The 25,237-nt window shown below is 41.4% G+C and overlaps 2 protein-coding genes across 2 annotated transcripts in view; both read left to right on the top strand.

Annotated features, from left to right (window-relative positions):
• Positions 1-7,074: 7,074 nt before the first annotated feature.
• htatip2 (HIV-1 Tat interactive protein 2) lies at positions 7,075-10,936 on the top strand. The gene is made up of 6 exons (XM_072672161.1): positions 7,075-7,333; positions 7,960-8,143; positions 8,260-8,367; positions 8,681-8,818; positions 9,217-9,278; positions 9,616-10,936. Exons 1-6 carry the CDS (start codon positions 7,170-7,172, stop codon positions 9,818-9,820), a joined length of 861 nt encoding a protein of 286 aa, XP_072528262.1. The 5' UTR covers positions 7,075-7,169; the 3' UTR covers positions 9,821-10,936.
• Positions 10,937-15,182: 4,246 nt separating this feature from the next.
• prmt3 (protein arginine methyltransferase 3) overlaps positions 15,183-25,237 on the top strand; it is a 50,825-nt gene continuing 40,770 nt past the window's right edge. The window contains exons 1-9 of the mRNA XM_072672160.1: positions 15,183-15,275; positions 15,781-15,913; positions 16,065-16,147; positions 16,260-16,309; positions 17,032-17,134; positions 17,848-18,019; positions 19,270-19,411; positions 22,476-22,541; positions 24,728-24,849. Of these exons, the coding sequence (XP_072528261.1) occupies positions 15,254-15,275; positions 15,781-15,913; positions 16,065-16,147; positions 16,260-16,309; positions 17,032-17,134; positions 17,848-18,019; positions 19,270-19,411; positions 22,476-22,541; positions 24,728-24,849 (893 nt within the window). The 5' untranslated portion in view covers positions 15,183-15,253. The remainder of the gene's footprint in view (positions 15,276-15,780; positions 15,914-16,064; positions 16,148-16,259; positions 16,310-17,031; positions 17,135-17,847; positions 18,020-19,269; positions 19,412-22,475; positions 22,542-24,727; positions 24,850-25,237) is intronic.

Below are 25,237 nucleotides of genomic sequence, written 5' to 3'. Positions count from 1 at the left end.
ACAAACACTATATATCACAAACACTATATATCACAAACAATATATATCACAAACAATATTACAAACAATATATATCAAAAACACTATATATCACAAACAATATTACAAACAATATATATCAAAAACACTATATATCACAAACAGTACATATCACAAACAGTACATATCACAAACAGAATATATCACAAACACTATATATCACAAACAATATATATCAAAAACAATATATATCACAAACAGTACATATCACAAACAGTACATATCACAAACAATATATATCACAAACAATATTACAAACAATATATATCAAAAACACTATATATCACAAACACTATATATCACAAACAGAATATATCACAAACAGTACATATCACAAACAGTACATATCACAAACAGAATATATCACAAACACTATATATCACAAACAATATATCACAAACAGTATATATCAAAAACAGAATATATCACAAACACTATATATCACAAACACTATATATCACAAACAGTACATATCACAAACACTATATATCACAAACAATATATATCACAAACAGTACATATCACAAACAGAATATATCACAAACACTATATATCACAAACTATATATCACAAACAATATTACAAACAATATATATCAAAAACACTATATATCACAAACAGTACATATCACAAACAGTACATATCACAAACACTATATATCACAAACACTATATATCACAAACAATATATATCACAAACAATATTACAAACAATATATATCAAAAACACTATATATCACAAACAATATTACAAACAATATATATCAAAAACACTATATATCACAAACAGTACATATCACAAACAGTACATATCACAAACAGAATATATCACAAACAGTACATATCACAAACAGTACATATCACAAACAGAATATATCACAAACACTATATATCACAAACAATATATATCAAAAACAATATATATCACAAACAGTACATATCACAAACAGTACATATCACAAACAATATATATCACAAACAATATTACAAACAATATATATCAAAAACACTATATATCACAAACACTATATATCACAAACAGAATATATCACAAACACTATATATCACAAACAATATATCACAAACAGTATATATCAAAAACAGAATATATCACAAACACTATATATCACAAACACTATATATCACAAACAGTACATATCACAAACACTATATATCACAAACAATATATATCACAAACAGTACATATCACAAACAGAATATATCACAAACACTATATATCACAAACTATATATCACAAACAATATTACAAACAATATATATAAAAAACAATATATATCACAAACAGTACATATCACAAACACTATATATCACAAACAATATATATCACAAACAATATATCACAAACAGAATATATCACAAACAGTACATATCACAAACACTATATATTACAAACAATATATATCACAAACAGAATATATCACAAACACTATATATTACAAACAATATATCACAAACAGTATATATCACAAACAATATATATAACAAACAGAATATATAACAAACAGTATATATCACAAACAATATATATCACAAACAGAATATGTCAGAAACACTATATATCACAAACAATATATCACAAACAGTATATATCAAAAACAATATATATCACGAACAGTACATATCACAAACAATATATATCACAAACAGAATATATCACAAACACTATATATCACAAACAATATATCACAAACAATATATCACAAACAGTATATATCACAAACACTATATATCACAAACAATATTACAAACAATATATCACAAACAGAATATATCACAAACAATATATATCACAAATAATATTACAAACAATATATATCAAAAACACTATTTCCAGTGTAAAGTTGCATAAATCATGGCACCATCATCAATACTTTAATCATTGGTCGTTAGCAGCTTTAGCACAGATTAAAAGGACTACAGTGAGTTGTCTCTATGAGGAATCATTGCTTCTACTTAAAAACAGATTTATTTTAATAGAAATGATTTATTTTGAAGAACCTTTTTAGTCCAGATTGTTCTTTAAATGTCATGCTTCCTTACTGAAGTATTGCCTTTACCACAGAACCCTAGAGGAGCCATTTCTTCTTCCAAATGGTTCTTCAGTGTCATGGTTCTATATAAGACCGTAGACCTAACAGAGAACCCTTGAGGAACCTTTTTTAGTCCAAATGGTTTTTGAGGTGTCAGTTTATACGTAAATACTATGGAAATAAATGACATATTCCATATCTAAATTAAATATGAATTAATTAAATTAAATAAACTTTACATATTTCATATGTCACAACTGCAATTTCCCTCCTGGGATCAAAAAAATATTTCTGAATCTGATTCTGAAATTAGAACTAAAATAATAATAATAATATAATTAGTACATTTTGTGACCTAGTCTTGGACTAAACTGCAGTGTCATCACTACTAAAATTCTGTTTAGTTTAGCTTTAATTATCAGCGCTGTAATATATGTTTAGTTTAATTCAGCATGATAAAGAAACAGCTCTCTCTCTCTCTCTCTCTCTCTAGTATATATATATATATATATATGCAGTGAACTCAGCACAGCTCACAGTGATGTAGCTCACCCCTTTTACTCAGCTCAGGCCCAAAACAAGCCTCAGTGAGGAGAATGCTGTGTATTAGTGTTCTCTAATTCATTACGAATTAGTGCTGAAGTCAGTTTAATTAATTGACCAATTAATAGCATTTGACTTATGCAGATTAGGCTGTGAGCATTAGGCTGTAATTTCCTGTTAGCCACACACACACTCACACACACACACTCACACACACTCATTACTGTTGCCAATGACAAAGCATTAGCATTAGCATTATTCAGGATTATTATGCATGTGAATTGCCTCATCCGGCTCCTGCAGCCTCACTCGCTCACCCTCAGACCACTGTAAATGTATAATGCATTTATTTGACAGCGACATTAAGATCAGCGGCAGGCCGCGGCCCGGAGAGAGAGGCGCGGCGGGGTGGTGCTGGCCGCTGTCGGCCCCAGCTGACACACATATGAAAACCACACAAAAGCCAGCAGTCACGTCTAATGATGTCCCTTTTATATCCCCCTCCTGCGCCTCCGGGACCGCCCGAGAATTAAGCTCGCATTATCGGACGCTCAGTTTCTGACAGTTGCTTTTGACGGAGCGGGTGCGGAGCGCTAATTAAGCTAATCCTGCCCGGTAGATCAGCTGGGATCTGCTCGGACGCTCTGCATCCACCTCCACTCTCCCTCCACACACGTCCCGCAGAGCCCTGCTCACTCCTGTCCCAGGCCGGGCAACACACCCTCCGGTGGGACAACAATGAAGAGCAGATTGTGCTGTCAGGCTCCATTAGTGGCCATCATTAGCATCACACTTAGCATCAGCCGGCTAAGCCCTCGGCCTGGTTCAGTCGGCAGAGCTGTAGCTGAAGCGCTGTACTGTTTGTACCACATTTGCATGTTTATCTTTATCTGTGTAGAAAAACAAGAACCGGTAGCTAAGCTAAAAGGTAAAGCACGTCTAAAGGAGAAGTTCACTGATTTTTCTAAATTCTGTCTGTATCTCAGAGTGAGAGCTGAGCTCAGAGTCGGGTTCAGTGTGAATCTGAGCTTCACTGTAGAGAAACTGACCCACTCTGACCTCTGTACAGTGGAGGTGAATGGAAGCAGGCGATGGTGTCTGATGGTAAGATAGTGGCTCATCTGAACAAATTCTGGTTTTGTTTTTTGGGAACTGTTTCTCACCTCACAGCAACGTCCTGAAATTCTTCTGAGGTAAGGTGAGGTAAAGTAAGGTGAGGTGAGGTGAGGTGAGGTAAGGTGAGGTAAGGTAAGGTGTGGTGAGTTAAGGTGAGGTAAGGTGAGGTAAAGTAAGGTGAGGTGAGGTGAGGTGAGTTTATCACTGTTAAAGTAAAAAGCTGTTGGAATGCTTGAGCGTGGAGAAGCCCTGCTGCTCTTCAGGCCGGTATGAAGGCGTACATATTCATTGATTGCTGGCTGTGTTGATGTGTAATCACTCAGCCTTCATAGAGCCAAATCCAGCTGTTTTGACATTTAAATCTGCAGCTCTAAACCAGCGTCCAGCTGAACGCCCTGAAAGGCTCCTCCGTCCTCCGTCACTGTACGATCGAAACACAGCCACAATGACTCGACGTGTGTGTGTGACGGCGGCCTACACGCAGCCATTTCCCCTCCGCAGGCGGCCGGCGCAGGACAATAGGAAGCCATTAGGATTTCACTCAGCACTAATTAGCCGTCCTCTCTCCCCTGGCCTCTCCAGCGCTCACCTCAGTGGCCCCGCTCCAGCAGGGCCCGAGGGGTCGAAGGCCTTTTGTTTTTATCTGCATGTGGGACGCGGATTGGTCTTCCCTTTCTTTCCTCATCCAATAATGGCAAAAGAGCAGCTTTTCAGAGGAGCCCTTCAGTTAGAAAGCAGCAGGACGAGGATTCATCCTCAGCATGGAGAGATCTGCCTCCGCAGAGTCCGAAACTACTGACCTTCTCTCATCCTGCGTGAGCTCAGCCCCTCAATACGATATGGATCGGCTACGTCTTCAGGACGCGCGATTGAGTTCAATAAAATCTGATAACAAAGAGCTTCTTAAAGCCACAAATCAAATCTGCAGCACTTAAACCCATCTGCTGTAGACGACCTGCTTCTTCAGCTTCAGCATCAGAGCTACGAGGCTAACACACCAATTAGCATGGTACCAACTGCATGCCTTAATCACCACACGCTCAACCCAACCCAACCCAACCCAACCCAATTCAACAGTAAAGATTCAGAGACACTGGAGAGTAACTCCCCCAGAGCTGTTCTACAGTGGAGGTTCTAGATAAGCTCCCCCAGAGCTGTTCTACAGTGGAGGTTCTAGATAAGCTCCCCCAGTCAGAGCTGGAGTTCTACAGTGGAGGTTCTAGATAAGCTCCCCCAGTCAGAGCTGTGGTTCTACAGTGGAGGTGAAGGGAAGCAGACGTCTGAAGCTCTAATAAAAGCTCCTCACAGAAAGTTCTTCACCTAATGGTGATGAAGACGCTGCCTGATGCCTGAGACACGGTTCTACCAGAGTTCTGAGAAGAGCTCGGCTCTAGAACCTGCTTTTAAAATCAGATCATTAAAATGGTGGAGGGATACATGCTGCAGGGTGTAGTGCGGGTTTGGATAGGAGATAAATTATGGGCTGTATCTGTGTTGTAGTCATGGCGACCAACGCCTGCTTTCATTCACCTCCACTGTACAGAGATCAGAGTGGGTCAGTTTCTCTACAGTGAAGCTCAGATTCATACAGAACCCGACTCTGACTGAGCTCAGCTCTCACTCTCAGATATAGAGAAATGTATTAAATGGGTGAAATTCTCCTTTAAGGAATCTTCAGTAGAGTTTCGGACAAAAAAGGATCAATTACAATCAGGAATGATTATTTGATTAGATCTTATTTGTATGTGTGTGTGTGTGTGTGTGTGTGTGTGTGTGTGGTATGTTAGTATGTTAGTTTGGAGATATGTGAAACTGGTCTTCAGTGAATGTCAGAGATTCAGACAAATGTTGGAACAAGTGGCAGAACAGATGCTCTGCAGTCAAACAGCAGTCCTGCTTTACACCTGCTAACACCACTACTGATCACCATCTACAGCAGATCCTGTCCAGGGGTGGATCTATTAGTCAGGGAGTGAACGGTCAGCTCTTGAAGATGATGAAGCAGGAAAAATGGACAAACATACGAATCTGAGACACTTTGACAAGAACCAAACTGTGATGTTCTAGATAATGACTGGGTCAGAACATCTCCAGAACATCAACAAGCAGGTCTTGTGGGGTGTTCCAGTACTTTGCAGTTTCAAAATACATATAAACACTCTATAAATAAACACTGTACAAATAAACACTCTATTAAAACACTAAAATAAACACTGTATAAAATAAACACTATAAATAAACACTAAAATAAACACTGTATAAATTAAACACTTTATAAAATGAACACTATAAATAAACACTATAAAATAAACACTGTAAAATAAACACTAAAATAAACACTGTATAAATTAAACACTTTATAAAATAAACACTGTAAAATAAACACTGTATAAAATAAACACTATTAAAACACTAAAATAAACACTGTATAAAATAAACACTGTATAAAATAAACACTGTATAAAATAAACACTATTAAAACACTAAAATAAACACTGTATAAAATAAACACTATAAATAAACACTGTATAAAATAAACACTGTATAAAATAAACACTATTAAAACACTAAAATAAACACTGTATAAAATAAACACTATTAAAACACTAAAATAAACACTGTATAAAATAAACACTATAAATAAACACTGTATAAAATAAACACTGTATTAAAACACTAAAATAAACACTGTATAAAATAAACACTATTAAAACACTAAAATAAACACTTTATACACAGGTATTACCAATATGCCACTTTACGGCTGTGGGATAAACATTTAATTTAATGAAAGTTTCTTTGTTTCTGATCTGTGTTTATTGTGTGTTTGTTGTGTGTTTATTGTGTGATTATTACAGATTATTACAGATTATTACAGGTTATTAAAGATTATTACAGGTTATTACAGGTTATTAAAGATTATTACAGATTATTACAGGTTATTAAAGATTATTACAGATTATTACAGGTTATTACAGGTTATTAAAGATTATTACAGATTATTACAGGTTATTAAAGATTATTACAGATTATTACAGGTTATTAAAGATTATTAAAGATTATTACAGGTTATTACAGGTTATTACAGGTTATTCTGCGCTCAGGTGATCAGGCTCTCAGTCTGCGCCGCGCTGACTGCAGATTCAGAGGAAGGCACTGCCCCCCTGCGGTAGAAACACAGCATGACGTGTTGACCGAGCGGGTTTGGGGATTAAGCTAAATCCGCGGACTCTGGCGCTCAGAGAGAGATAAATATCAGCTGTAAAATCTACATAAATACTGTTATTATAACCAGATCAAATCAACCTGATCAGATTAGTTCATTTCTCCATTCTTTTGTTGTTTGTGTGAAAGCTGTGATCAGTGCAGCGGCGTCACTGCGCCTGCGCACGGGGCGTAGAGCCGTCTCTGGAAGCAGGAAATGAAGCCGGAGCTTCAGGCTGGAGCATCTCAGACCTCCAGCTCCACCTGCATGATCTTCCAGAGCTGCTGGAGCAGGGCTTCTCTTCTCCTCGCGGTGTTTATCGCGGTGCTCGCGGCGTTTTTACACTACACAGAGGACCCGGAGACCAGGGACTACCCCAGGTACGGTCTGGGGCCGGGGTGTGATTCGGGCTGAAGATCAGTCCTGTTCATAAATAATGTCAATAATGCACAAAAATATTGTTTGCACGACAGATTTAGCAGCTTTAGTACATACTGCACCGCTTTATTTACCAAGCGTTTGCTCTAATTGGCCACTTTATTAGAAACACCCCGCCTTGTGCTTGCTTTCACTGACTGGCCACTTTATTAGAAACACCCCGCCTTGTGCTTGCTTTCACTGACTGGCCACTTTATTAGAAACACCTACCTTGTGCTTCCACTCACTGGCCACTTTATTAGAAACACCCTACCTTGTGCTTCCACTCACTGGCCACTTTATTAGAAACACCCTACCTTGTGCTTCCACTCACTGGCCACTTTATTAGAAACCCTTACCTTGTGCTTCCACTAACTGGCCACTTTATTAGAAACACCTGCCTTGTGCTTCCACTCACTGGCCACTTTATTAGAAACACCCTACCTTGTGCTTCCACTCACTGGCCACTTTATTAGAAACCCTTACCTTGTGCTTCCACTAACTGGCCACTTTATTAGAAACACCTGCCTTGTGCTTCCACTCGCTGGCCACTTTATTAGAAACACCTCCTGTGTTCTGTGCTTTGAAGGATGGACGTGCCGGCGCTGGAGGAGACGTTCAGACAGAAGAACAGAAGCTGTTTCATTCTGGGAGCTTCGGGAGAGACGGGAAAACACCTGCTGAAGGAAATCGTGGAGCGCAGGCTCTTCTCTAAGGTCACTCTGATTGGACGACGGAAGTTGACCTTTGAGGATGAAGCCTATGAGAATCTGGTGATTGTCGGTTACGTGGTTTCTGCGTGCCTGGCGAGACTCGGTCAGGTCACTGCTGTGTGTGTGTGTGTGTGTGTGTGTGTGTGTGTGAGACTGACTGCTGCTTTTGTCTGAAGGTTCAGGAGGTGGTGGATTTTGAGAAGCTGGATGATCACGCCGCGGCGTTTCAGGGCCATGATGTCGGGTTCTGCTGTCTCGGAACAACTAAAGCCAAAGCTGGAACCGTGAGTCTTTTCAGAGCCGCCAGGATTTCCAGGTTATTTTGAGGTTGAAAGCTAAAGATTATTATTAATGTTTCAGTACTGTAATTAATATATTAGTTTATCTGTGATTTAAAAATTAAATGGTTGTAATAAACTGGTGACAGCATCAATAAAAATAAGTCACAAAAATGCTAGAAATTAAATGTGGGTCTTGTGATGCATTTACACACAGTGTGACCAGCAGGTGGCGCTCCTGTGTGTCACATTTAGTTTATATTTGCGGTTATACCCATGTTTAACAGACTGTACTGTGTTGTGCTGGATCGTGTTGCAGGAGGGCTTCATCCGCGTGGATCACGACTACGTGCTGAAGTCTGCGGAGCTCGCCAAAGCTGGAGGCTGCACACACTTCCACCTGGAGTCCTCCAAAGGAGCCGACAAATCCAGCAGCTTCCTCTACCTGAAAACCAAGGTTTCACTCACACACACACACACACACACACACACACACCTTAGCAGCTTCCATACATGGCCAGTTTTGTGCTACAGATTAGGAGGACACCCCTCCTAATCCTCGAGTTCAGGTGTTTCAGACAGGTGAGTAAAGTCAAGCACACCGCTGTGGAGTCTAGGTGGGCTCATGCTCACAGGTGTAGCGCAGAGCGCAGTGATTGTAAACGTGGCACCGTCTCAGGATGCTGCTTTTGCCACACGGAGCTGCCCTGGCCAACTGTAAGTGCTGTTACAGCTGACCCGTGGAGCAACAGGCCACGCAAACTCACAGAGCAGCACCGCCGGCTGCTAGCAGAGGACTTCTTGTCTAACGTGGGTGAGTTCTGTAGAGGACCCTCACCTGTTGGTGTTTTGCAGGGCCAGGTTGAAGCAGATGTAGCTGAACTGGGCTTTGAGCGCTTCTCTGTCTACAGACCCGCGTAAGTCAAACCTCTTGTTTCTGATTGTGTGGAGTAATGTAAAAATACAGAACTGTAAAAAGGATTTATTATTATTTATTGTTTTTATTCCAAGACTGATTTTCAGTTAACGTGGTTCTGCAGTCTTGTACTCGCATAAGATATTTAATAAACAACTGATTTACTACCATCACGTTTATAGGCTTTGCAGCTATGCAGTAAGTCCACATGGCGTATGATCTAAAGCTATAGTATCATTTTAATTTAGTAGATTATATCCTTTCAGTCCTTGTTGGAGTTTTTATCAGTAAAATCAGTGTGTGTGTTTTTAGAGTTGTGTGTATGTGTGTGTTTTTAGGGTTCTGCTGGTGGACAGGAAGGAGAGCAGGCCGGCCGAGTGGTTTGCCCGCAAGTTTTTTGGTGTGTTTTCCTCCATGTCCATCCCCATCACCACCGTGGTCCGAGCCATGGTGGTCAACACGCTGATTGATGGAGGAGAAAAAGTGGAGATCCTTGAAAACAAGGCCATTTACGACCTCTCCAAAATTGGAGAGAAACAATAAGGTGTTTAGTTGAGGCCTGTCTCAGTTATTACATCATCACCTGATCACAGGTGTTTCCCCTCAGTCCCCTCAGTCTGTACTGAAGCGGGTTTGGAAACTGAATAGCTAAAACAGCCCGTTTGACCACTTTCGTCTGTAGGTTAAGGGTTTAGATAAAATGGTGGAGGGATACATGCTGCAGGGTGTAGTGCAGCAAAAAGTAGTCCCTAAAGAGAACTGGATTGAGGTTCTCCACTATTTTACCATCATCATCATCATCATCATTCCATACAAAAAGGCCTGGTTTCATTCACCACCACTGTAAAGAAGTCAGGGTGGGTAAGGTTCTCTACAGTGAGTGTGTTTACATATGCATGATAATAATTCATTTATCATTTACATGCACTTATCAGATAATGGGAAATTATGGGTTAGGGTTAGGTTCTGGGTTTACATGAGCCAGACAATAATCTCACTGAAGCATATCATATCAACTTCAGAGTAAAATAAAAAAAATCTGAGTAAGGATACAGTCGCTGAGAAATCTGATTACTGCGCTGAAACCCAGCTCTCTTTATCAGATTTCTTAATTAGATTTCTTAATTAGATTTCTAGGCCTTAACCTGATCTCAGAAATTGGAGAATGCTGCTTATGAGCACTTGAGCAATCAGATAAATTCATAAATCCAGCTCAGGGCTTTGAGTTTGAGTCAAATTTCAGTTTAATAGAAAACATTTAATAGATACAATCAGTCAATCAAAGCAGACAGGTTTCCTTTTATTTTCATTTTAATAAACAATTACAGATGAACTGTTAACGTTTCTGATGACTGTGACGGCCTAATGTACTCAAGTCCAGGACATATAAGGGATTTCTGTTATATGCTACATAAAGTTAATATAAGAATGATCTTCAATGTGTAATATTTATTATTTTTAATTGGCCTGAAATGTGCTTTATATGTGTGATTTATGGCTTTATTATATTTTGGTGCTTCAGGAAGGGAATATCAGTGATCATATTTGCTTTACTGGTCGCTGCCTTACAGCTGCTCTGCTGCATTTCTGCACTTGAGTGTTGTCTTGAACTCTTCTGTAATAAATCAGGAACTCAACCAATAAACATGTGAAGTCTAATGTTCTGTTGTGGGTGTGAATTTAACTGCATTAAAAATGTAAATAAGCACACAGTAATATGACAGATGGGCGGGGCTTAATCTATGATCTATCTTTTGATTGGTGCATTTGATCTGACAGCACCTGTGTGTTGGCATTGGCTTTAATTGGAGCTAATGAAGTGAGTGGTGTGTAATGAGGGTGTGATTCCCAGAGGTTATAGATAGGGGTCAGCTGGTCAGCTTGGGCTCCACCAGTTTGTGGAGCGCCTTTCTGTGGTCTGGAGTAGAGTAGAGAAGAGAGGAGAATGATCTTCCTGGGATATCACTTGAGGTTAGAGCTCAGAGAAGTGCAGGTGTGGGGATGGGGATGTCTGATGAAGTCTGATGAAGTTCTGCTGGTTTCTCAGGGTGTGTTTGCTGTGTTCAGTGCTGGTGTCTGCTGTGAAGTGTTCAGGAGGAACTGAAGGTAAAACAGTATGAAGTTAAAGGACTTTCTGAAATGCTTCATGTGTAAAACAGTGACCCAGGAACACCAAACTTCTCTTAGCTCTTGCTGCTCTTTGGTGCTCTCCACTGCTGAAATGCTGAACCTGTGACCCGAACAGAAAGGCATCATTTTTACATGCAGCTTTTTCTTCTCATTTAAAGACATTATCAGGAGAAAGTGTAGTGTACTAAAGCAATGACCTGGGAGAGAGGTGTGATGGTCCTAAGTCAAATCACCTCACATTTCCACAGGTGAGGGAAAGCCCTGACCCTACAGAAGTCACTACACAGTAGATCTCTGCTGTCCAGTGAAAGGCCTGTATGTGTGTGTTTGTCTTTAGTTTCTCAGTGGTTTGAACCTGTAGCTGCTCTGTACTGCACGGTCAGTAATTCTGGATGAACGGACCAATAGAAACGCTCTAAAAGAATAAACTCCTGACTCAGAACGCTTGCCTTCTCCTGTGAAGTCAACGTTTTGGAGATCCAGGTCTTTCATTGGACAGCGATGATGATGATGATGATGATAAACAGTGTATGTTGATCTGCTTCTTCTGAGGTTACTCCCCTGCTGGAAAAAAAACACATGGTCAGCTCAAGCTGCTCAAACTAGTTGCTAGTTACTTGGCTCTTGACCAGGGAAGGGCATGTTCTTGAGTTTGATGGTTTAGCTGGTCTACAGGTAGGCCTAACCTGACCAAGCTAGACAACCAGTATGACCAGCATCACCAAGCTGGTTGATCAGCATGACCAAAATCAATGCAATGTACACTCTGCTGGTCAAGTGTAGGCAGCTGACCAGTGTAGGGTATGTTTTTGCTTGGATTACCAGTTTTTTAACCACTGTGTCCATCAAGTCCAGCTTAGACCATCTGAAACCAGCTTCCAGTAGAAGCTGGTCTTGAGCTGGATTGTTCAGTAGGGTAAATGTACAGATGTTATTTATCATTTATATTTGGGCTTCAGATAGGATTTATTGTAGTGAGAGGAGTGGGGAGAGGTTCAGCTTTCCACATTTCAGCGTTTTAGGTCACTGTTTTTACTGTTTTTATCATTAGTGCAACTGACCGAAATGAAAACATTTACTAAAACTGAGGTGTCCACAAACTTTTGACATGCAGGGTAGGTTTTGCATTTAGTCTTTATTGTTTGTTCATTGATGTTTCATCACTGATTCTGTTTAGATGATTGCCGTGGCTCTCCTAAAGACAAACACCTCTGGGGGACTAGAGGCCTCAACCCTGCTCCTCAGACCGAAGCGTTCAGGAGCTTCGGCTTCCTCCTGAGAGAGAGTTCCCTGAAACCTGAACTGGTTGATTTTGCTCATATTTATCAAGCACACAAATCCAGATGGTCTAGCAGCCAGACCGGTTCTGCAAAACCGGTGGAGACTGACCAAACTGAGCCGAGGAATATTGTGTATAAAGCAGCTGCGGCCCAGATCAACCGGCCCAGCCCTGCTAAGACTGATGATGCTAGCTACAGCCAGGCTGAGGCAGAGACGGGTGGCGTCCATCACGACAGAGAGGCTTTCGCCTTTCCGTTTGAAGGTTTTACTGTGACGCTCGGCCAGTTTTCTCCCTCAAAAGGTGGGCAAATAGGCCAAGATAGTGTCCGTCCACTCCAGTCAGGTTTTAGCTCCCTGCCATCATTTCCGAGTGAGGCTAGCACGCTAAGTGATGCTAAACAGCTGCTCCAGCCCACAGAAATGGACAACGGGGGTCCTACAAAATACAGTTTCCCCCAAATGAAGCAGGTTTATTCTCAGGTAGAGGTTTCTCCAGACACATACAGTCCTGAAGAGCATTCCAGAGCAGCCTATCCGATCCTCCCTGGCTTTGCTGGAGCCCAGGAGGAGGCTAGTGTTTCTAGAGCAGCTAAAGTAGGATATGCTCATTCCACCTTCTTGTTTCTAAAGCCCCGACCCAGACCCCCGGACCAAAAGTCCAGAACCAGTAAATCTACACCTACACCCTCTACCCTCAGGTCTGGCAGCAGTGTTTTGGGCAGCGCTAGCGGGACGACTGAGGACGTAAAGCTTGCAGCTAGCCATTTTCGATCACATCGAGCATGGCAAGCTTCAGCTCATCGTCAGCGGCCTGGAAAGGGACAGCAAGGCGGTGGGCCTGGGTCAGTCCCCAAGTACAGTGGTGTACCAAATAGCATTGGATATGTCGGCAAACGGAGGAAAAAAAAACCTGTGAGCGGCGATGGGTCTGCCATCAAATCTGTACACCTGGACACGCTCAGCTCCAACCAAGCTACCGGGAGTTTAAGCCGGAGTGTGTCAGGAAAGTTCAAACCCTTTCAGGTTAAAAGGCCCTGAGAAGACCCTTCACTTATTAATGAGGTAAAATGATCAGGCGTTTGTGGTCATTAAAGCGGTTATTGCATTAAAATCAGTGTTTTGTGTCTGAAGTTTACTTCTTTAGTCTTCCACTGGAGCTAATGCTACAAGGCTAATGTAGCCAGCAAGTAATGCGAGCTTGTGCGGTTAGCAGGCCTCGATCTTACACTCCTCAGACTGGGTGGAGGTGTGACTTACTGTTATCTAGAACATGGACTGAGTACGTTACCCAGCTCAGTCAGTCAACTTTATTTTAATGTGGAAAATACATTAAGGGTGACTCTCACTTTTAACGTAGCTTTAATAGAAAAGAAGCAGAAAAAAGTTTTAATCAGCTAAAATTGATGGAAGAAAATTAACAAATTAAAATCTTAAAAAAAAAAACCAAGGTGATTTTTCAAGGAGTAAGAACAAATGATGTATTTGCTCAATACAAATAAAATTAGAAAAGGAAAATAAAGTATAGAATTAATAAAAAAGGAATAAACCAAAATGCCCCCCCCCCCCCCCTTTATGAAGGTCTTTTATATTCTGGCATGCCTGCGGCTCTTCTGGAACAGTTTGGTCAATAAATGGTCCGGTGTGTTCTCTTGGTGTTATATGATTCTTTTATTAGCAGAATCAAATCATTATTAGAAAGTCATACGTAAACCGGGGTGTGTCAGGGGGGCTTGTGCCATGGCTGAATAGTTCATGTGCAGCAGCCTGAGTCATTGTTTACAGTCTGACCCGGTGGTTACGCCCAGCTTTGGAAGGGTGAACCCAATGATGTGTATATAAATTACAGGGACAGAAGTATTTGGACACAACACATAGGACACATGCTCATAATTAATTATTTATTATTAGATATTCCAGGCCTTGCGCCCAATTGTTCTGGGGACGCTGCAGGCCCTCTGCAGCCCTGATAAGGAAAAAATGGGTGAATAGTTTTTCCAACCTCTCTTCATGCCTTAGAAATAAACAGCCTGTGGCTTTAAGGGTGATATATGCAAATGAGCTGTGTGTTTTGAAACTTTTACAGTGTTGACTCTACTTTATTTACTTGATGTACTTTAATAATTGTGATAAATAACAATAGTGGCCCTTTAAATTAAAAATTCTTTAAATTTAAAATGATTAAAGAACAATAAAAATAACTCATGTTAAACCAATTTCCATACACAATTGTATAAATTTAAAGTGTTTATACTGAATTTTTACAAAGTTGTAAAAACAAGCATATGGTGCAGACACTACTGGCATAAATAAATACATATACATGTAGATGCAGCTAGATTAGAATAGATACAAGTAATATAAGATAGGATAATTATTCATCATTATAATAATAGAATAAAATGCTAATTATTAGTTTAATGTGTGTTATTATGCTAATATCAGTGAAGTCAATAAGTCATTGAAGTCTATCCATCTGTTATTTTGTTTCCTGCAGTTTTGCGACCTCTGTGGTCACACCGCGTAACTGCAGCTTCTGCACGACCCGGATGTATCTAAGCGGTCAGCATGGCGGAGCCCACAGACACATGTGAGTGTGAATTATTTGTTTACTGTGATCTAATGCGAATTATTTAGTACAGGATTGATTCGGTTTAATTAGTATTAGGTTTAGGTTTAGTGGTTTTGGTTCATTTGAGGTGACTCTGTGGTGATTTCGAGTGTTTTGAGTGAAGCTCCATGCTGATGTTACTAATTTGCCCGTTCCACCTTAAATGCTGCAGCAGTTCCATTCTGGCGCCCCAGGCAGGTCTCAGGCGCCAGAATATAACTGCTGCAGCATTTAAGGTGGAACGGGGAATTAGAATTAGAAGCTGGAGAAAAGATGCCAAATCCCCTCTTATATTCAACTTAGTCTTAACAAATGTCTCTGTGTTGTTGTATAGTTTAAAACATGCTTTTATTTTCTCCCTATAGCTTCTAACCTTTGTTTTATGCTCGTAATTAATTCATATATATTTATTTTATTGTTATTCGTGTTCTTGCCGTGTATTTCTGTTATTAACACTTCCCATCTATATCTGCTTTTGACTCAGACCATACAGGTGCAGATGATGAGGTGCCCGATCTGTCCCACAGTGAGGATGAGGGGGAGGAAGATGATGAAGAGTGGGAATGTATGGAGCAGGATGCTGATGGTGTGGCGGTGACCTGCCTTTTCTGCCAAAGGTACGAAAAAACTGTAATGAACGAATTAAAGATTCCACTTCTGCTTTTCCCAGGTTATAATGGTGTAGCAATGAAAAATTATTAGTATCCGCAGTGATACGCAAAGGTTGTCCAATCAAGTCAGTAATCAATAATCTGTCGTCTCTAAAAGGTCATTCAGCTCCGTTCCTGAAACTTTCCAACACTGCCAGTCAGAACATGGTGTGGATCTTCTGCAGCTGGTGAAAACCCATAGTAAGTAGATCAACAGATAAGGATATACACACTGATCAAGCACTAATATATGTACGCATGCTCAGCTGGTCGTGTGTAATTGATTGCTTATGGATCTATTGTTTATTCGCAGGACTTGACGACTACGGATACATAAAGATGATAAACTACGTCAGAACAGAGGTGAGTTCCTCTGTGCCTTTTCTTTTCTTTCTGGCTGTAAAAGTGCATATAAATTCATCAATTCAGAGCTCAGACTGTGAGAATACTCTCTTTATATGTTGATCAGCTGATCAGATGATCATTAGTGAGTAATTAAAGCTCCTGCTGGGGTTCAGCTGTAGTCCGGTAAACTCTGAGAGATCTTCTGAAGCTGACCGCTAGAACACTGACTGATAGGGAACCCACAGTAAGATCAGGAACAAGCAGCACCTGAGCTTTAACCGTATGGAGGAATGTGGGGCACTGATTGGAGAGCAGCAGATCATTGTAGAGCTTATTATTATTGTTATTATTATTATTATTGTTAGAAGTGATTAGTTTTATATAAACCTTTAAACCTAGAGCAGTCTTTATAATAAGGTGCCACAGTGAACAATTTCAAAAGCATGGCACATTTAAGAATGGCAGTTCAACTTTTATTTAAATAATTCTTTACAATATTAGTATATATCAGTTTATAGATTATATAGATTTGGCTGTTTAGCTGGTGCAGGGTGTTCCTTAGTACTAAATATCTAAAGAACTATTCGGTATTAAGATCTACTGTTGTGTACCTGTTGCCTGAGAGTGATGGGCTGCTTTACAGAATGTGTGTGTGTCCTTCTCTCTGTGTGTGTGTGTGTGTGTGTGTGTGTGTGTGTGTGTGTGTGTGTGTGTGTGTGTGTGTGTGTTTTGTTGTGTAGAAGTGCAGTGGGGAGAGTTTGGCTGTTCTGGATGGTGCTCTGCCGTGGGACAGTGACGAGTACATGAAACCAGCTCTGCCTGATGATCCTCTGCTGCAGATCGGTACAGAAACCAAAATACACACACACACACACACACACACACACACACATATACAAACCTGCTTCCATGAGTTTCCTAAAGAATAGGTTACTCCTATCCTCCTGTGGTCCGATCTGTGGTGCTGCTCGTCCCGGTCGTCTGAGCTGCTGCTGATTCAGGCTGTTACTGATTTTAAATGATGCAGGCAGACGCCGCCAGTGTGCTGATCTTACGTACAGCACTGAGCCGTACATTTTCATATCAAACTTCAGTTACTTATAAGAGACAATAAATAAGAAATAGGGTATAGATTACGCTATACACCCATCAGCCATAACATTAGTACTGGTGAAATAGTAAACTCGCACTGATCTTATTCCAGTGTCTCCTGTCGAGGTGATGAAGGTGATGAAGCAGGAAAAATGGACAAACATAAGAATCTGAGACACTTTGATAAGAACCAGACTGTGATGTTCTAGACAATGACTGGGTCAGAACATCTCCAGAACATCAGGCAGGTCTTGTGGGGTTGTTCCCGATATGCAGTGGTCAGTACCTACCAAAAGTGCTCCAAGAAAGGACAACCGATGTACCAGTGACAGGGTCTTGTGGCAGCGTAAGGGGGGGCTTCTAAATATTAGGCAGGTGGTTTTAATGCTATGGCTGATTGGTGTGTATGTGTTAAATTATCCAGAGCTGTGTTGAAGAACTCTGTTCGCTGTCATGTCCTGCAGATTTGGAGGAGCTGATTGGGGCTGAGTTCCCGACGGATGGTGCATCAGGTGCTCAGTCTGAGGTGGGTGGTCAGGGTGGAGCTTTGCTCCAGAGGGCCCAGCAGGCGGAGGAGAGAGCCGCACGCTCCGAGGAGGCTCTGGCCCGGGCCATGGAGGACCTGCATAAACTCAAGTAAGTTTGGCTTTCCAGAGAGAACCCGGATTCATTACTGCTGTCACCAAGGGAGTGTTTAACAGTTGCTGGACACTGCCTTGTCCATATGACATTAGAGCTGAGCGACCTGGTGGTGCTTTACAGCCCCGCTAAAAAATCCAGCCTGGACAGCTAAGCAGGTTGGCCAGTTTAGCTCTTGACCAGGGGAGGGTGTGTGTCCATTTGAGTTTAATGGTTTACCTGCTCTACCAGCACAACCGTCCTGACCAACGGAGTTGACCAGTATGAACACACTGCTCCACCAGTATGACCAGCTAGTCAACCAGTATGACCAGCCTGACGACTTGCTTGGTCAGGTTGATCATACTGCTACAATTAGGATTAGGATCAGGGTTAGGTTTAGGTGATGGGTTAGGCTGGGTTAGGTTGTGGGTTGAGGTTAAGGTTGGTATTAGGATTAGGGTTAGGTTTAGAGTAAAGTTGGGTTAGGTTGAGGTTAGGATTAGGATTAGGGTTAGGTTTAGAGTAAAGCTGGGTTAGGTTGAGGTTAGGGTTAAGATTAGGATTAGGGTTAGGATGTTAAGTCTACTTGACAGCAGTCATGTTGTTTGTTGATGTATCTTCTGTTAATAACTGCAGGAGCAAGCCCTCCCCCAGGCACCCCTGAAGCCCTCCCCCAGGCCCACTGCTGTCAAACAGTGAAAGAGACGCTTCACCAACAGTCTGATTCCTTTTCCTTTCAGGCAGTTTTGGTTAGTTTCAGAGAGTTTGAGCTCTGACGTTCTTTCGGAGAGTGAATACGGAGCGCAGCAGATCTCTGTCTGGAAAAACTCACATGATCAGATGAGCTCAGTTGTGGGCAGGTAGGTCAGTTGTGGGCAGGTAGGTCAGTTGTGGGCAGGTAGGTCAGTTGTGGGCAGGTAGGTCAGTTGTGGGCAGGTGTGTTCAGTGTTCATCTTCTCTCTTGCTGCGATACTCTGACTGCACCACCGAGGGGCAGCATTGAGCCCAGTTTTGTTGCCAGACGCAGCAAGGCAGAAAGTAGTGCTGGAGGGGGGGTGGGTGCTATGGAGGAGGCGGGGGTGTAAGTTGGGGTAAAATTCCACTGCGGTGTTTAAGGTTGGGGCGTGTGTGCACGTGCCCACGCTCTCACACACACGTGGGTTATAGGAAACAAAACCGGAGCCCTTGTGGATCTTCACTGACCTCTCTGTGTGTGTGTGTGTGTGTGTGTGTGTGTGTGTGTGTGTGTGTGTGTGTGTGTAAAGGATGCTAGCCCAGGGCCTGGTGCTAAGTGCGGGCAGATCGGCCCCCTTGTGTTCAGGGGCCGTTGCAGAGCTTCGGGAAGACGAGGACGAGGCGTATTTCAGCTCATATGGACATTACAGCATTCATGAGGAAATGCTGAAGGTGGGTCAACAGAACCAGAGCGAGTTTCAATACACAGTTTACATACAGAAATATCTATACAATTAAAAGCAGCTCCTATATACACACACAGCCTTATGCAAATCTTTGTAGTGTTGATGTTTTAAGTATAAATAAGTGACTAAATCCGTAATAAAACAGAAAAACTTAATATATAAATAAGATATTACCTGCTTATGTTGCACACACTCTATTATTTACTAAAAACCCTTTAAATAAAAAAAAATGTTGGCAGAAAAAAAATGTCTTTTAATAAGCAAAAAAAAAAACGCTCACATTTTTAACACTGCCTGTAAGCTACATTTGCAGTAAAAACAAATAGGATTTTTTCTTTTTCTGTTCCAAAACATGAAATCAGTCAGAAACAGAAACTAAAGAAACAATGTTATTCTAAAAAAAAAAAATCTCTCTTTCTAGTTCTAGTTTTTAACTGATTGAAGGTGTTTGTTGGATTGGAGCATTAAAATTATTTACTGGGTGAAATGAAGCTTTTTCAGTGACTTACATATTTAGAAATCCGTTTATCTAATAATACTCTCACAGCTGTGCCACAAAAATAGGTATCGGATATTTAACCAGAATTCAAGATGATTTTCCTCTCTAAGGTTTTTTTTTTTTTTTTTAAATCTACAACGTGTGCGAATCATTCAGTTAATAATATATAATAGTTTAATAATAATAATAATAATGTTTGTAAATGTCTGATCGACGGCGTAGACAGGTTATTCCTTCCTGATATAAAATTCTCTAATGGATTATGAATGGAAATGTTCTTTTTTATTACATTTTATTAACGTTATTTTTAGTACGTGTTTATCATTAACGCACACCTCTACACATATCCCACACCTCTATAAACAAACTCCATCACTAGAGGAGCTCTGTTCTGCCCCAGTTTAGTGCTGAATGGCCCAGTTTACGGGGTGTGTAGTAATTACAGTGTTATAACAGTGCAGTAAGCTGTGTAGAGGTACTTTGATCAGACTTTGGGCTTAAAACTGGTTTTTACTTTTTCGGTCGAGTCTCATTTCTCTAGTTAAATTATGGGGTCTAACGCAGTCATGGGGAGGGGTGTAGAGATCATCAGCACTCCCTCAACCCCCCCCTAACACACACACACACACACACACACACTGCGGTAAATGCTGTAAAGAAGCCGGCTGCTGATTGGAGCTCATTTCTCTTTGCGTTAACGCAGAGTTTTGCGTCAGAGCCCAAACTCCGTCACTCCGCCGCAGTGTGTAGGGTGTGTGTATGAGGTGTGTGGGTGGTGTAGAACGCCTTTTACTGACCACCGTAAAACCATCATTTACCCTCCGAGGTCACAGCCTCGGACTCGGACACTAATGCTGATCCACTCATCAACATCAGTAACATTCAGTGGATCAGATCAGATTTATCAGACAAACCTCTAAAAGCATCAATATCCAGTATGAAGTTCTATTAACATTAATATCCAGTATGAAGCTCCAATAACATTAATATCCAGTATGAAGCTCCAATAACATTAATATCCAGTATGAAGTTCTATTAACATTAATATCCAGTATGAAGCTCTAATAACATTAATATCCAGTATGAAGCTCTAATATCATTAATATCCAGTATGAAGTTCTAATAGCATTAATATCCAGTATGAAGCTCCAATAACATTAATATCCAGTATGAAGCTCTAATAGCATTAATATCCAGTATGAAGTTCTAATAGCATTAATATCCAGTATGAAGCTCCAATAGCATTAATATCCAGTATGAAGTTCTAATAACATTAATATCCAGTATGAAGTTCTAATAGCTTTAATATCCAGTATGAAGCTCTAATAGCATTAATATCCAGTATGAAGCTCTAATAGCATTAATATTAAATCACTTTATGTATTATAATGTTATGAGAAGTTGGGCCACTAAGGGGGTTTGTAAAGTTTGTGAAAGTGGTTTAGCAAACATTAGTTATTAATATTCAAACTTTTATTTATTTATTTATTTATTAATGTGAAAGTGGTTCCGGTTCCTTTAGTGTTCAGCTCTGTGGAGAAGGTTCTGTTTGGGGTTCTAGACTAAAGTAAGTCTCACCGTCTCCTAAACCTCAACCATCTACCAGCTAATAAAGATCTGGAGGAGCTCTGAGAGAGGAATGGGTTTGGGGGCGTGTCTACAGAGATGAGTAAATTGGTGACAGTCTAAGTTCAGTGTTTGTTAGCAACATTAGCCTGTAGTAAACTATAGAAGCACAAGTCAGATACTGAGCATGTCTGGTCTGATTGACTGAATCGGATTTGATCAGTCATTAGTCGTTAATCACACTGCTGCTTTAGGTTCTGGGGGTTGTGTGAATCAGTCAAATACAGCGTGATTGCGTAACTTCACCTCCCCGTGAATCCTGTTCAGTAGAGCTTCAGACATGGATTAAGCCTAGTCCTAGTCCTGGCCTCTGGTGATGTTCCACCAAGAAGCTTGTTTTCTGTCCATCCTGTGTGTGTGTGTGTGTGTGTGTGTGTGTGTGTGTGTGTGTGTGTGTGTGTGTGTGTGTGTGTGTGTGTACACAGGTTCTGTGGACGTGTTTTGGCGGCTTGGTTCGGTTTGATTGGCGGGTTAATTAGCCGTTTTTGCCCGGTGGTTCTGCTGGCGAAGCAGGAAGTGTCAGGGTCAATTTCATTTCATTTTTCATTTCGAATCCAACAAATGCCGTCAATTCCCGCCCCCCTCCACTCCCGGGAAAATCATTAGCAGTAACATTCCCTTTCAAATGCAGTCCAATGCAATCTGGACCGTGTTGAAAATGCGACCCCCCCCCCCTTTCACTGCTTAATGCTGGTTAATTTGATTTCTTCCTCGGCCCGTGACTCACAGAAGAGTGGGGAAAGTCATCTTCCGGAGCTGTGGAGAAAGAGCGTGTGATAGAATTAAATTTTAGTTCTGAACGATTGGAATTTGTTCAGCAATTACTCTTTTGGCGGGAAGGCTGCGCTCTGTCTTTTTAATGGAAAATGTAATGGTGACACTCCGTCATTACTTACAGCTCCGCTCTCGTCTTCCTCTTCTGCAGGACACGGTGAGGACTGAAAGCTACCGAGATTTCATTTGTGGAAACCCGGATGTCTTCAAGGACAAGGTGAGTTCCAGGCCCTGGTGTGTTCTGCTCCGGCTGAGCGATGCAGCACTTGGTAATTGTTATTGTGATGCTGGCCAAGCGCTGCAATCTGCCAATCAGATTCTGCGGAGTCGTTACACTGTAGTGTTCGCTGCACTGTGAGGAGCTGAATGATAAATCACCTGTTCATCAGTATTGTGATATTGGGCTTCACAGTACTGCTATTACCAAAGACTGCGACACATACAGTTAAAGCTCTAACCAGCGACTGCACGTATTACCCTACGCTGTGTAGGATTGGACGAGGGCTGCACAGCGTTAGAATAACTGACATTGCTGACATTTTCCTTTCTGAGCAATATAAAAAAAAAACACAGGACTTTTCACCTGATTTCACCACAAGTTATGATATTAATAAAGAATTAATGTGTTATGAGGTGGGAGTAAAAGAGATGAGATTGGGCAGGGATCTTCTGGCTGTGGTGGATCTGTGATGGAAAGTTGTAATCCTGAGTTAACTGTGCCGTTAATTCCTGCGACATGAGTACTGAGCACGCCCACATCTCGCAGTCAGCGCTGAGACGCTGGACTGCAGCCCTAATATAGAATGACATATCGTTTGTTAATAGTTATCGATGTATCTGTGATTATCGCGATATTGACCTGTATCACCAAAGGCTCCAAAGGCTACGATATTCAGTTCAATCTCAAACTGCCTGAAAGCCTGAATGTTTGGGTGTGTGTGAAACTAAATGAATCATTTGTTTGTCTTTATCAATACGTCCCAGATACTGAGCCTGCTTAGGGCTGCAATATGCAAATAAAAGTGTGCTCTGAGGTGGGCTGTGCTGTAAACCAGATATCACCTATTTTAGCTTTTTACATTAATTTATAGTGTATGATAATAATGAATGAAATAATATAATAATAAGTAATGCACTTTAGTCATTTTATTCTATTTGAACGTTATTGTTACAGTAGCAGTAGCCACATCAATGACCTTTTGACTGTTTCTGAGCATTATTATTATTATTATTATTATTAATAAGTACTCTCTGCTACCTTCATGATAGAAAATCAGAACACAGTAGTGTAATCACAGTGTGGTGTTTGTGGCCGTATCGTGCCGCTGTAGCTCTGACTCTGGGTTATGATTTAGGCCTTTTTCCGTATCGCTGTAGGATGGGGGGGGAGGACAGGGGGTCATGATGACCACTGCTGATTTAACACCAGCAGTTTATTATGAGCTGCAGCATTTATTAAATTATTGTAGAGGGTCCTTGTCGGCCAACTGCAAAGAACTGATAACAGGGAATGCTGTTCAAAGTGTCTCTCATACACACACACACACACACACACACACACACACACACACACACACACGCACACACACAGAGTGTGTGGACAGAGAGACACAAAAGCAGGCTGTCAGTGTAATACACAGGAGCTCATATAGAACCCATTCATTACACACTGACACACCGGATAGATCAGCTTTACACAGAGAGAGAGAGAGAGAATGGGAAGATGTAAAGGGGGGGAGCAGTGAGGAGACTGGGACAGTGAAGAGAGAAAGAGCAAATGGTTTGTAGAGAAATAGAAATAGAGAGAGAGAGAGAGAGAGAGAGAGAGAGAGATAGGGATAGGGATAGGGATAGGGATAGGGAGACTGAGAGTGGGAGAGAAGCAGTGAGGCAGTGAAGGCCAAGAGTGCTGCTGGTTTATCTGAAGCATCAGTGGGCAGTGTGTGTGTGTGTGTGTGTGTGTGTGTGTGTGTGTGTGATCAGTGAGGCGGATCGCCACTGTCAGTGTGATAAACGCTCCTGGCACCATTAACCCCTCCAGAGGGGCTCGGGTGGGACGGGCAGACACAGTGGACTGGGGGCCAAAAATGGATGCTGTAGACTGGGACCCTGAACTAGGGGCCACACACTTAGGACCCGTGCACTGAGACCGCAACTGTCGCATCACACAAAGGAGGCCACAAATATAAGAAATATAAAAAAAATCTACAATATTAAATAACAGAATAATAAGAAGTCTATAAGAAGTCTAAACCATGTCCGAGCGCGATGACCATGTCCCAGACCGCTGCTGTTTAATCCTCAGTCGTTTATATCGACTGGGTGATTTATCAGTCGAGCTCTTCTGCAGACCAGCTGCTGTTGTTGTAAAGGTGACCTGCAGTTCCTCTCCCTGGTCTGTAGGTGGTGCTGGACGTGGGATGTGGCACTGGAATCCTCTCAATGTTCGCCGCCAGATCGGGAGCCAAGAAGGTCATCGCCGTTGACCAATCAGAAATCATCTACCAGGCCATGGACATCGTGAGGTGAGATTAAATCGCCGTGGTAACTGCAGTGACGTAGCAGGTGAGGCTGCGGAGAGTAACGGTGCTGGACAGTGGGCAGTTTATGATGGTAATAAGGGAAGACTTAATGAGTGCTTGTAATGTCCAGACCTGTTCCTGATCACCTGACCTGATCACCTGACCTGATCACCTGTTCCTGTTCTCTGTATTAAAGCCCTGTTTCTGAGGCAAGTAAACCCCGGATGTCTCTCTGCTTTAGTGAGGAACAGGTCTGTAGATGGAGGAGTAGATGAATAGACATATGGGTGGATTGATGGATGTATCACTGGGGATTGAACCGGCAACCTCCCGATCATTAAGCTGATGCCGAACCACTGCGGACCCCCACTGCTTTGCCATTTAGCCCACA

Source organism: Salminus brasiliensis, unplaced genomic scaffold (genome assembly GCF_030463535.1).
Source record: "Salminus brasiliensis unplaced genomic scaffold, fSalBra1.hap2 scaffold_97, whole genome shotgun sequence".
In the NCBI taxonomy this organism is placed as follows: domain Eukaryota; kingdom Metazoa; phylum Chordata; class Actinopteri; order Characiformes; family Bryconidae; genus Salminus; species Salminus brasiliensis.
Note: the sequence above shows the minus strand (reverse complement) of the source record. Positions and strands in the feature narration are given on the sequence as shown.

Excerpts from the sequence above, each read along its gene's own strand:
- htatip2 (XM_072672161.1), top strand. The coding sequence starts at position 7,170 with ATGAAGCCGGAGCTTCAGGCTGGAGCATCTCAGACCTCCAGCTCCACC. Across the intron at positions 7,334-7,959 it reads GAGACCAGGGACTACCCCAG|GATGGACGTGCCGGCGCTGG; the intron begins GTACGGTCTGGG and ends TGTGCTTTGAAG. Across the intron at positions 8,368-8,680 it reads CTAAAGCCAAAGCTGGAACC|GAGGGCTTCATCCGCGTGGA; the intron begins GTGAGTCTTTTC and ends ATCGTGTTGCAG.